Below are 12,524 nucleotides of genomic sequence, written 5' to 3' on the forward strand. Positions count from 1 at the left end.
TAGAAACAATCTGTTTCTTCCTCTTCCTTACTGCTAATGGCATGTTTCACAGACTTACTGTCTCTTTCCTTGATTACTAAAACTGTCTCCAAATTGTCCAAATTGGCCTTTATGCCTCAAGCCTTACCCCTAAAACAGTGGTTCTAAACCCAGTTCGTATCCATAAAGCATGACTTCTGCCTCCTCACAGGACAGATTTTCTTTCTATGATGTTGCTCCATTTTTAATTGTCCCAAATTATGAAGATAATCCAAGGAATTCATATAGGGTCCCAGTTTCAAGGAGATGTCATTGGGGTAAAGAAATGAGAAAGATAATTTAAAAATTAAACAAAAAAAAATAGATTATTTTAGATGATTAGAAGTCCTTTGAGGGAAATAACCATGGACATATGTTGGGAAGTAACTGGTGTGAAGGCATTGATTTATGTAGGTGGTCAGAAGGTCCCTGATTTGACAGTATTTGGGATGATGTTTAAATACGGAGAAGAAGCCAGAGAAAAGCAATTAATTATAAAAGGGGCAGGAAATCTCTACGGCTTTGTAAAACAACAAAAGACTGTGTACCAGGAGCAAAGTGAGAGAAACAAGAAGAGATAAGAGACTGTCCAACTCCTCCTTGTGTGTCCAAGCACGCTGTGCTCCCCACCCTCTGCCCTAACCTGGCCTCCACATTGCCCAGCACCCCAGAGGTGCCAGTGTGGCTCCTCCTCCCTGACTCCTGAGCAGAAGGAGGAGTCGGTGGTACTAGTAGCAGTGATGTCCAGCAAAGTCCTTAGCACTGGCCTCAGATCAGGGGAAAAGTCCAGTGGGCTACAGAGGCTCCCACTGACTCTGCTATTGAAACTATATGAGGATGTGAAGTTGAGCAGCGAGGAGCTCCTGTGCTATTTGCAAAGTGGCCCATATTTTATCTCAGCATCTATACAGTGCCAAGTTCTGCAGAGGAATGGTATCACCGTAGCAACTACAACATTTGATCTTCTTGATTTTCTTATTGATACTATTCAAAGAGATGATTGAAAGCACCACTGCATCAGGAGGAGCTGCACAGTCTGGGCCTCCTGCTGGGGCATCCAGTATGATTTCACCTTGGCTCAATAGCATGCTTCTGTCCAGGTCCAAGGACAGTAGCAAGACCAGCAGACCAGCAGCTCCCTTACCACCATCCAACTCAGGCAGATCATCAAAATGTGGCTCAAAAGGGCCAGAACACACCTGGGAAGTTGCAGGTTGGTTAAGATCAGTGGGTCATATTTTCCAGATCCAGCCACAGGACCAAGCCCATCAGGCCTAGAGCAGTGCTGAACAGGCCATGCAGGTGATGCTGCAGATCAGCACCAGCACAGGAAAGATCCTGCAGATCCTGCAGATCTGCTTGTCCTAGCCTATATCAGGCACCCAGGTGGTGCAGGAACAAATCAAGACACTTGCTGTCAATATCCAACAGAACACACAGAAAAAAGTTCAACTAGAACAGCAGCAGTTCAGATGGCCCACAGATGATTGTTGGTCAGGACACCACCCAGCACATGTTCATCCAATCAGCCAACCAGCCCTTCCAAGAGCAGGCTTCTCAGGCGCCTGGCCAGAGAGGAACTGTTCTGGCAATACCAAGGACACACAATGTGATATTTTGTCATACAGCCTCAGGGAACCAGCCAACCTCAGAGTCACTGATTGTCTAACAGAAAGGTGCAATATTTTTCTTTTTTTTCAATAAAGAATAAATATTTTGTGATTCGTGTGGTCAGTACTATGATATGAAAATATTAAACATTTATAGAGTGTGGGTTGTTTTTTTTCAGAGTAAGGTTACAGAAATATTTCTTTTGTTTTTTTTCTCATCACCACCTCATTTTAGGAAGAGAAATCTCTCCAGGAGTATGCATTATCATATTCTGACTCTTGGAGCCACCGGTAAACTGCTGCCCTCAGGTTTTGCCCTTGTGTTCCACATTCAGATTATTATGTGAATAGGTGCGCCTTCTTTTTTACTAGTGGTCCTCCTCCCTTGCCCCACCCTTGCCCTAGAGCTCTGCATGTTTACCTCCAGAGGCTATGGAAACATTGCTGCATTTAAGGGAAAATCATTCTCTACAGAGAGTAAACAGACAAACAAAACCCATTGCCAAGGAGTTGATTTCAACAGAGTGGATGGTTTTCTCTCAAACCCTTCTCTCCCAGCGACGCGGTGAGACTAGAACTTACACAGCTTTCCTCCTTCCCGTCTCTCACAAACAAGCATGCACACTCACTTCTTTATTTTTAAATGCACAAAAAATTGTGCTAGGTGACTGTTGGATGGACTTCAAATTGTAAATACAATAAATCTATTTTTATATAGGAAGACAAAGATGCAAACAAATAGGAAGAGGAGGAGGCGAGACAAATAGGAAGAGGTCAAAATATATAGGACCTTGTAGTCCATCATCTGTAGGGTCGCTATGGATCAGAATCGATTCAATGGCAATAGATTTGTTTTTTTGTAGTCCGTGGTAAAGAGTGTAAATTTTATTCTATGGTAACCTATTGAATAATTTCAGCCCAATGATATGATTCACGTCTTTCAATGGTTACCCTGCCGCCATTCTGTATACTGGATCATAGGGTGATGAATGGAAATAGCAAAACCAGTTAGACATGTGATGTAATAGTTTAAGCTTGGATTGGGGTGGGCAACAGTGGATATGAAGACACACGAATGGGTTGGATTAGACCAATGTTGGAGGAAGAAAATAGAGGGCTAGCTTCTGTAGTGATGTGGAACATCAGAGAGAGAAAAGCAGCGAAGCTGATACCAAGATTGTGGCCTTGATCAAATGGATGGATAGGAGTGCCATTCACTGAAATGGGCTTAAGGGTAAATATCTAGAGTTCTGTTTTAGAGAGGCTGTCATGTTTGGTAAAGTAAAATAGAAGGTCAGTGAAGATGAGGAACATCCTCACTGAGATGGATTGATACAACAGCAGCATCAATGGACTCAAATGTACCAATAGTCATGTAGATGGTGCAGGACCAAGCAGTGTTTCATTCTGTTGTATATAAGGTCGCCATGAGTCACAGCCACTTTGATGGCAGGTAACAACAACTTTGAGATCCCTGTTTGGAAACAAGTAGTTCAGTTTTCTCCTTCTAAATGATTTCTTAAATATACAGAAAGTTGAAGTTCACTAACACTGAACAAAAGGGCGCTTAAGGAGAAAAATGTGTGGTTAGCAGAGAGAAATCATGGGCTAGAACTAGAGGTGAAGGATGAAGAAAGAGCTGTGTATTAGTAAATACTACTTAATAAACAGTCTGACTTCATTTTTGGTGTTTGACTGCTGACAGCTTTCAAACCCCACCACTCTGTCTTCTGTCCATGTCTGGGCAAGCTGTTAAGAAAGCCCAGGTTCTCCCTTCATTAGTACTGGTAGGAAGTTCAAACCGTCTGCAAACAGGAACCCTCACCCCAACCTCACACTCTTACTTTGGTTGCTAACTCATTCTGCTGCTTGCTGGCAAGGTTACACTTTGAGTTGTGTTCTTTCTTCTGGCAAGCTTGCTCTTAGAACTTTGCTGCACTGTGCTACCTTTTCTGAGTCCTACCAAGCTTCTGTTATAGATTTAACTAACCTAAATCAAAAGTTTCAATAATTGGCATATGGGAGTATGGATTGGGGCCTTTTTTAAAGTGGCCCTGGGTTGTGTGACTTGTCAGAGATCTATCTGTGTGTTTCAGAAGGCATTGTGTGTCTCAGTGCCAGTATAAGCCGTGACTGATGCTAGGGCTCAGGGGAGCACTTCTTACTCTGTGACTATTGGTTTTGTGTCTCAAGCAGGCATTGGCCCTCATTCTGTAGAGTTCTCAGGGGAAGCACTAATATGTTGTGCTATACATGGGCCCACTGGGTGTTTACTCCTGTGTAGCAGTTACCACGTGTCATGCGGAGGTCCATCCTCTGCCTGTGTTGCACTGTTGGTAAAGAAAGATTGTGATCTGTAGAGTTATGGGGAAAAGCATCCATGGTACTGCTAGTGCAAAGGGTTAACTTAAGCCTGACTTAAGTCTGGGGTTCTTAAACCGAATAAAGCACCCATTGCTGTGGTGGAGCTCTCTAACCCTGATGATACTGGTTTGAGACACTCCAAAGGAAGAAATTTATAAATATGAGCAGGGTGGAGAGGACTCCTACCCTCCTCAAAGTATATCCAGTAGCCACTAAAAGCAAAAACAAAAAACAAATCTAAATACAGGGAGAGAAAAACAAAAAACTAAAACAGAAGTCACAGTTTGACCCAACTGGAAGTCCAAAATGTGCTGAAATAACTTACGATACAAAGGTGCTGATTTCCTCTTGCACCTCTAAAACGTGGGCTCTCAAGTAATTCATCATCTAGTGAGATGTACCAGTTCGCAAACCTTCGTGGCCTTAAGGTCTCAAATTAACAGTTATACCTGGGAAAAACCATCACATTTAAGTAATTTATCCATATAATTTTAGGTGAGTTCTTGACTATAAAATAGAGAACAAAGATGTAGGAATCACCTTACCATTGGGATAATTGCCTTGTCTAAATTCCTTGTAGCCATAGAATCCACTGCCCTAAAGTATCCTGTAGAGGACATGGACACTGTGACCCAGTGAGAAATAAATTAAAATTAGATTAAGTGTTTGCCACACAAAATGGACTTGACCAATTGGTACTCCATGAACTCCTCATCCCCATGTTTAAAATAGTTAATGTAGCCTAATATAAAATAAAACAGGATCTTCAAGGGTTGAAACCCGTTAGACAAGACCCATTCAGAAAAGGGGTGATTATCCCTGTTTCTTCTCCATTTAACAGCCCAAGATGGCCTGTTCTTTAACCTAGAAAGAATAAATGTTGCCTCATGTGGATTATAGCAACCTTAATGCTGTGGTCCCACCCACAGAGGCCCCCAAACCCAATGTTACTGAAATTATTTATCCAAGCAGCAACTGGTAAATACTTTGCATTCCTAGATTTTGCTAATATGTTCTATTTACTGCCTATTTCAACAGCCTCTCAGCCACAGTTTGCCTTCATCTTAAAGAAACACAGTATGCCTTTACCCAGCTACACACAGGGTACTTCAGCATCCCTACCACTGCACACAATCTTTTTAGGCAAGATCTTAACCACATCCAACTTATTGTGGGAGCACAGATTTGACATCCTTCTCCTCTGAGGAGATTCATTTGACGAACTCAAGATTTACAAATACTCATGAAGGAGTTGGTAGAGAGAGTATGAGCATTGCCCTACCCACCGGAGAGGGCCCTGCCACCTCAGAGAAATTCCTAAAAATTATTTGGTCAGCTGAGGGCCTCTGATCTCTGACACCATCGGGAAACAGTAGTTGATCCACTCAGAATCCACAATGATAAAATAAGCCTAACATATCTTAGACGTTTTTGGGATCTTGAGGCAACATATTCCTCATTTACAAATTTTACTTAGGACTGTTATGCTGTTACTCATCAACTGGCCCACTTTGAATGGGGACCCCTCCAACAAAAAGCTCTAAAATTTACTTCAACAGGCACTCCGGACAGTGCTTTCCTGCCCACGCCTCCCCCCTAGAGAACCCTTCACTGCAGGGGCTTCTGCAGCCTCTTCTCATGCTTCCTGGAGTCTCTGGATGACTCATGATGGTCCTAAGTTGCCCCTGTGGAAATCCTTAAGTCAGCCCCACTCCTTAATTACAGTAAAAGCCAAGTCAGTCTTCTGTCCTCATTCTCAAGTCATTTCTGAAGGTGCTTGGGGATCTTCCCTGCTCTGCTCCAAAAGCTCACTATGAGAGTAATACCCCTTTTCAGACCCTCTGAGTGTGTGTGGCATCATCAGTCTCAATATCTGAAGGTGGGATGGCTGCAGCATACTCTCTCCTAAACCTCAGTCAATACCTCAACAAACAGTGGGTTCATAAAAACTAGATCTTAGGATTATTTAAGCCATTATGAAAAAGAATTTTTAGAAGCAATTTTCAGTGTAATTTGAGTCTGCTGCAAATTGCAAAACCATCTTAATTCTCTATTCCAAAGGGCATTATCAGTTGAGAACAGAAGTGAAACTATCTTTCATATTCTGTTTATCAGATTAGCTATTTTTGCATGTATTTTTTATCTGTCAGTTCCAGACTGAATTGGGGGAAAACCCACACCGACACAGAGCCATAATCCCTGCTTCTCTGCAACCTGTTTAGCTCTGTTACTGCAGACCAGCCAAGTTACTATATTAGGCATCATCATGAAATAAACCAACATGATTAAAATTGGAGGTATTCAGAGCTCCCAAACATTCCTAAACAGTTCTGAGATTGGAATTTAAATGACTCAGATGTCAAGGACTGAACTTTCCTTTGTCTTATTCTGGCACATCATTTACTTCTGTTTCAAAGGTTTCATTATGTTTGTTAAATGTATAGATTTGCTTCTGGATGCAGAATTTTATTTTATTTGATAGAAAATCTAGATGAAAAAATGTAATCTAAAGAACTGCATATTTGCACAATTTGTTTATTACAGTTACACAAATTACATATTTAAATAATTGTGTACCAAGTTGCCAGGTACATTTTTAGTGCATTGGGGAAATATGTGGTTTCTTAGCAGCTGATCTGATGGGCTTTTTCATTTCAGCTGAACTATCTTGGATGCAACCATAAAAAGTTTGCAGTAAGGTTATTTATTCCTTTTGAATTTATTCAAAGGCAAAAAAACCTTTTCAAGCTTGAGCATCAAGGACTTTCAACTCATTTCAAAATTTCAGAAAGTCATTAATGATTTTTTAAATTAACAATTCAAATGCACTTCTTCTTTCTGAACATGTGACTCACGTAGAACTGTCTTTTAATTCTTAAAAATGAATACTGTATTAATTAGCTGTATATTTACTGGAAAGATGTCTTACCAAAAACCTTTGCCCTAATTTACCACTAAGAAAAAAAAATATATATATATATATACACATATATGCTTAAAGGAAATCCAACCTAGGAAGGGATAAAAATTACAGAAAACAGCTACACAAAGGCAAAACACTGACAGATAATAGTATGCTAGCAGCTTATTTTCTTCTTTTGGTGCAAAAGCTATTGTAAATCCCATTGTTTGGAAGCACGTATTTTTTCATCCATGAAACTTATTGTACACCATCATGTGCCAGGCACGGTGCCGAGCACTTTGGTTATAAAATAGTCTCTCCTCTTAGGTCGCTGGCAATCAAGGAAGAGTGAAAAGCACATTAAGAAAGACACGGTGCTATAGTATAAAATTGTATTAATGCCATAAGAACATACAGGCTACAGCCTTTAATTCTGATCAGGCGGTGTTTAAGGGTTATGGGGTAGGGGCAAAGAAGGGGAGATTTTAGGCTGGTTTAAGAGTCACCAGCTGGAAAAGGCAGTTAAGAGAATCTGAGTCAGACAAATGTGTACATGTAAACCGTAATGGTGAAAAAGATCCAGAGGACTCTGAGAATTTCAAGTCTTCTAGTGTGGTCTGAATATTAAAAACAAAAACAAATAAACAGAAAACTATTGCTGTCCAATGGATTCTGACTCATGGTAACGCCATGTGACACAGAGTAGAACTGCTCCGTATGGTTTCTTGGCTGTAATCTTCACAGAGCAGATCACCAGGTCTTTCTTCAGTGGAGCCCCTGGGTGGGTTCAAACAGTCAGCCTTTAGGTTGGCAGCTGATCACAGATCACTGGAGCCACTCCAGTGCTCCTCAGTCTGAATATACCTGTTGCCCTCAAGATGATTCTGACTTGGGGTGGGGGGGATGACAGAAGATGAGAGTAGAAAGCTAAATTTAGGCTAGATACAAAAGAACACCAGTGGCATTAAATAGTTTGAACCATTTCTGTAGCACTGATAAACCACTGAGGTTTTTGTTTTGTTTTACATAAAGGGAATTTATTGAACAGACTTGTGTGTCAGAAAAATAATTCTGGCAACGGTATGGAGAATGGACTGCAGAGGAGAGAAAAGGTGTGAGAGGGCAGAGATGATGAGAGCAGTGATGGGATGGAAGTAAGATGTCACGGCCAGAAGATACTGAAGAGGAAGGACCTGGTGGTCTTGTTAAAAAATAGGAAGCTGAGGGCGGTGAGACGGAGGAGGAGGAGAAAGAGGAAGAGGAAGAAGAGGAGGAGAAACGGGAGGAGGAGGAGGAGGCCAAAAACCAAACCCATTGTGGTTGAGTTGATTCCAACTCCTAGTGACCCTATAGGACAGGGAAGAACTGCCCCATAGGGTTTCCAAGGAGCAACTGGTAGATTTGAACTGCCAACCTTTTGGTTAGCAGCCAAGCTCTTAACTACTGCACCACCAGGCCCCTGAAGGAGAGGGAGGAATAAAGATGACTCTAAGATTTCTAGCTTGGTTGACAGAAAGCGTGGAGCACAACCTTTAATGAAGAGATAGATCTTAAATGAAATTTTATTCAGAATTCTGATTATGCAAAACGTGAAGATACTGAGTTGCCAAAGATACAGCATGACATAATGTGGAACTTCAAATAAACAGTTATTATGAAAATAGTAATGATTTGGTTTCCATTTTATTTAGGAATGATTAAGAAATATTCTACATTTTACAGGATGAATGAGAATTTTTATACATAAAGGTCTTTACTCAAAGAGAAGGAGCCCTGTCATGCAGTGGTTAAGCACTCAGCTGCTAACTGAAAGGTCAGCTGTTTGAATCCACCAGCTGCTTCGAAGGAGAGAAGACCTCATGATCTGCTCCAGTAAAGATTATAGCCTAGGAATCCCTATGGGGCAGTTCTACTCTGTCCTGTTGGGTTGCTGTGAGTCGAAATGGACTCAAAGGCACATAACAACACAATAGTTTCCAAACAAAGGAGCCCTGGTGGTGCAGTGGTTAAGTGCTCAGCTGCTAACCAAAAGGTCAGGAGGTGGCTGGAATTCACCAGCAGCCCCACAAGAGAAAAGACTTGGCAATCTGCTCCCATAAAGATTACAGCCTAAGAAACCCTACCGGGTAGCTCTACTCTGTCCTAAGAAGTTGCTGAATCAGAATCAATTCAATGTCAAAAAACAACTCGAAGAGTAATACTGGAATGTAATAGACTGTTTTATGGGGATTCTCTGCAAATAAATTTGTTGCTCAGGTAGTTTAGGTGTTAGACATGTAGAAAAATGACTCTAGGTAATGCTACTAATTCTAGGATTTTAGATTTTTATAGAGAAAATCATAAATATGATTTCTCAGAATGCTTTCTAGTATTTTCCTAAATAACTGACTTTTTAAAATACCATGGTATTCTTCAGGGGATGATACTGTTAATCAGAATGGAAATTAGGATGAACAGGAGATAGTTTCAAAAAATCTCCAAGACCAAAATGGCTTTCCAGAGAATTTTTCCAAGCATTCTTCCCTCAAATCTACATCTACCTCTAGTTTGTTCTCTCTCCCTCACCACAGCTAAACTTTTCAAGGAGTAGCCTACACTCATCTGCTTGACATCTTAAAGCATTTATTCGTCAGTCAACTTTGCCCAAAACCTGCAAGTGAATCGGTTGTTGCTAAGGTCAGCAGTGCTCAACATATGACTACACCATCTTAAGTGACCTCTCAGTTGCACTGATGTGGTTTAACAACCCATCCTTCTTGAAATATTCTTCTTCCTTAGCGTCTGTGACACTAAAAACCAAAAAATAAAAAAAACCATTGCTGTTGAGCTGATTCTGACTCATAGCAACCCTACAGGATAGGGTAGAACTGCCCCACAGGGTTTCCACGGAGCAGCTGGTAGACTCAAACTGCCAACCTGTTGGTTAGCAGCCAAGCTCTTAACCACTGTGCCACCAGGGCTCCTCTGTGACACTACAGTCCCTATTTCCTTTATCCTTCTATAATCATTTCTTCTCAGCCACCATTGCTGGCTTTTTCTCCTCCACCCAGCCTGTTAACTGTGAGAGTTCCTCAGGAGTTGAGCCTAGCCCTTCTCAATCACTCACTTCCACAAGAGCTCACCACACCTACAGCGTCAACTTCCAACTATAAGCCAAAAATTCCTCTTGCCCTTTTATTTCAAATCTCTAGGCTACAGCTCTCCTCCAGACAGAAAGAAAAATAACCAAATGTTTCCTCAACTTCTCCATGTGGATGTCTCAAATACACCTCAGATGTGTCGTTGTGGTTGGGCGCCATCAATTCTGACTCATAACAACCGTGTAAGCTGACCATGTCCAAATAATCACTCTCACGGTCAGTGCCATCAATCATGTTCCTCTTCCAATGCTCCTGTCTTAATGAAATTCATCCAGGTGCACAAGTAAGAAACCTAGTAGCATTACTGACATTTACCTTTTATTAAATCCTCATATCCATTTCATCACCAAGGACTATCAGTTACTACCTCCTAGTTATCTCTTACATCTCTACTTTTTTTGTGTGTACTGTCAACACCCCAGTCCAAACTACCATCTCTCTCCTGGATTGTTGCAAAAGCTTTCTAACTATTCCAACTACCAAGTTGTCCTCTATAATATGAAAAACATACTGGCTGTAAAGTTCTTAGTCCTCCAGTCTGTAAAGGAAACAAAGTAAAGTCGTAAGTTAGTTTCCAAAGTGCCTCTAGAAATGGTGGGACTTATTCAAATACATAAGAGGACCCGTATCTATAGGACACATCATCATTTGTGAACACTATCTTGTCCAGTCAGAGTTCAGTGGCTTGAAAAGTGCTAGCCAAAAAGGTGACTACGCCAAGTGCTATTTCCATCCTGCTACATCTTCTGCTCTGTATCTGCCTTTTCAAAGCCGGAGTATCTGATCTGAGTTTTCTCAGTCAGTCTTTTCCAGATCAGTCTGGGGTCATCTGAAAGCCTGGGAAGGCTCTTGTGTGCTTCTCCAATAAAAGTGAGAAAATCTTTGGTGTGAAGATGCTCATCTATTTTCTGTTGGAGAAGAAGTGATTCCAGTAAAGTCTTCTTTTGTTCCAGGAAGGCAGACTGGGCGAGTTCTGCTCTTTTACTGTTACAGTGGTGACACTGTGGAGAAACGTGTTGCTTAGCTGCTAACACCTGTTGTAGTGTGGCCCTCGTGTTTTTTAAGTAGATTCTGTTGGAAAGCTCATCAGGAGCAGCACATTTCCATGCATCTATGGCTGGATCCTCTGCATCCGGTCCAAGCTGCATCTTTTTACCTCTGCTGCTCTTCACCTCCTTATAGTTCAGTCTGCCATGCATCAGGCTTATCTTAACGTTGCAAAAAGACTGCAGAGCATTCAATTCTTTGTCTGATACCCGACTGATTTCTTTTTGAAGTTCAGTATCTGGTTGGTACCGTCCAGAGTTAGTTTCCTTGCCCATGAGGTGGTTGATCCATTTCCTACTAAATTTATTTTCATTATTTTTAAAATCTGACAGCTCAGATGGTTTCTCTTGATGTTCCCAGCTTGTAGTCTGCTTTCCACTCTCGGGTTTGCTCCCAGATGCATGGGGCCAGGGCTGCCGCCCCCCAGAGGAACTGAACGAATCTGAACTCTCCACCTCATCAGCCAAGGACTCGGAGGGCTCCCCCGAAAAGGCTGTCATTGCACTGATGTCCGTCGGTGCTGATTCTACTCACGCTTCTTTGGAATCCCCAGGCATTCCGGGCGGCTGATTATCACTGTGCACCACACTCCGCTCCTCCCCCGCTTGGCCTTCGTCAAGATTGGCCTTGGAACTAGTCGGGGCTGAGCCCACAGAGGAGGTCGTGTTTCCAACAGCTCAGGACCATCCTCCAGGTGACACCGTTCCCCGCAGCCCTGGCAACGCGGTGCGACCGTGCGCAACTGCGACGCTGTCGTGCGTCACTGCTTTGCGTTACTGCCGTGCGTCGCTCCCTACCTCCCTCACACGCGGCGTCCTCCTCCCACTCCCACCTCCAACCCTCTCCCCAAGTGCGGACCCCGCCTGCGCCTTTTAGGGCGGGTGTGGGTCCGTTCCCCCCTCTTCCTCTTCACCGTGATTTTAATACAAAATCTAACGGTGTACCAAGGGTCTTCAGAGAGGGGTTGCAAACGGCGCTACCTCAGGGGCCAGTCGGGTGTACGCATGCGCGAGGCCAGGAGGGCTAGGTGGGAACGATGACAGTGGGTGCCCCGCCTCAGTGCGCCCCACTGGAAACAGATAAAAGCCACGCTGGCCAAAACGCAAAAGCAAAAACACTTCTGCCTGTCGTATGGTAAGGACGCCACCTGCTTGTCTTAGGATAAAAATGGAAATACTGAAACCATCTTATAAGATCCTTAAATGACATGATTCCTACCTGTCTGCAGCCTCATCTTGCAAATGGCCTTGCAGTTTTCCCAACACGGAGATTCTTCCCACCTGAAGGATTTCGTACATACAGTTCCCTTTGATGGACACGTCAACACAACAGCTCACTCTTTATATGATTAATTACTATTCCAAGTTCTTCTTCTTCAAGACCAGCATCATACTCTCCCTACCCCACCCCCCACCCCTCGATCCAATTGACAGTCTTTTATTC

The 12,524-nt window shown here is 42.5% G+C and overlaps 1 protein-coding gene and 1 pseudogene across 1 annotated transcript; one reads left to right on the forward strand and one right to left on the reverse strand.

Annotated features, from left to right (window-relative positions):
- Positions 1-758: 758 nt before the first annotated feature.
- LOC111821706 (nuclear transcription factor Y subunit gamma-like) lies at positions 759-1,722 on the forward strand (annotated as a pseudogene).
- Positions 1,723-10,771: 9,049 nt separating this feature from the next.
- On the reverse strand, positions 10,772-11,683 carry CUNH8orf48 (chromosome unknown C8orf48 homolog). Its single transcript, XM_004382810.2, has one exon. The coding sequence runs from the start codon at positions 11,579-11,581 to the stop codon at positions 10,772-10,774; it is 810 nt and encodes a 269-aa protein (XP_004382867.1). The 5' UTR covers positions 11,582-11,683.
- Positions 11,684-12,524: the final 841 nt, after the last annotated feature.

The sequence above is a fragment of the Trichechus manatus genome, unplaced genomic scaffold (assembly GCF_000243295.1).
Source record: "Trichechus manatus latirostris isolate Lorelei unplaced genomic scaffold, TriManLat1.0 scaffold00099, whole genome shotgun sequence".
NCBI classification, from domain to species: Eukaryota; Metazoa; Chordata; class Mammalia; order Sirenia; family Trichechidae; genus Trichechus; species Trichechus manatus.

Coding starts and splice junctions, on each gene's coding strand:
- CUNH8orf48 (XM_004382810.2), bottom strand. CDS start 11,581: ATGACAGCCTTTTCGGGGGAGCCCTCCGAGTCCTTGGCTGATGAGGTG.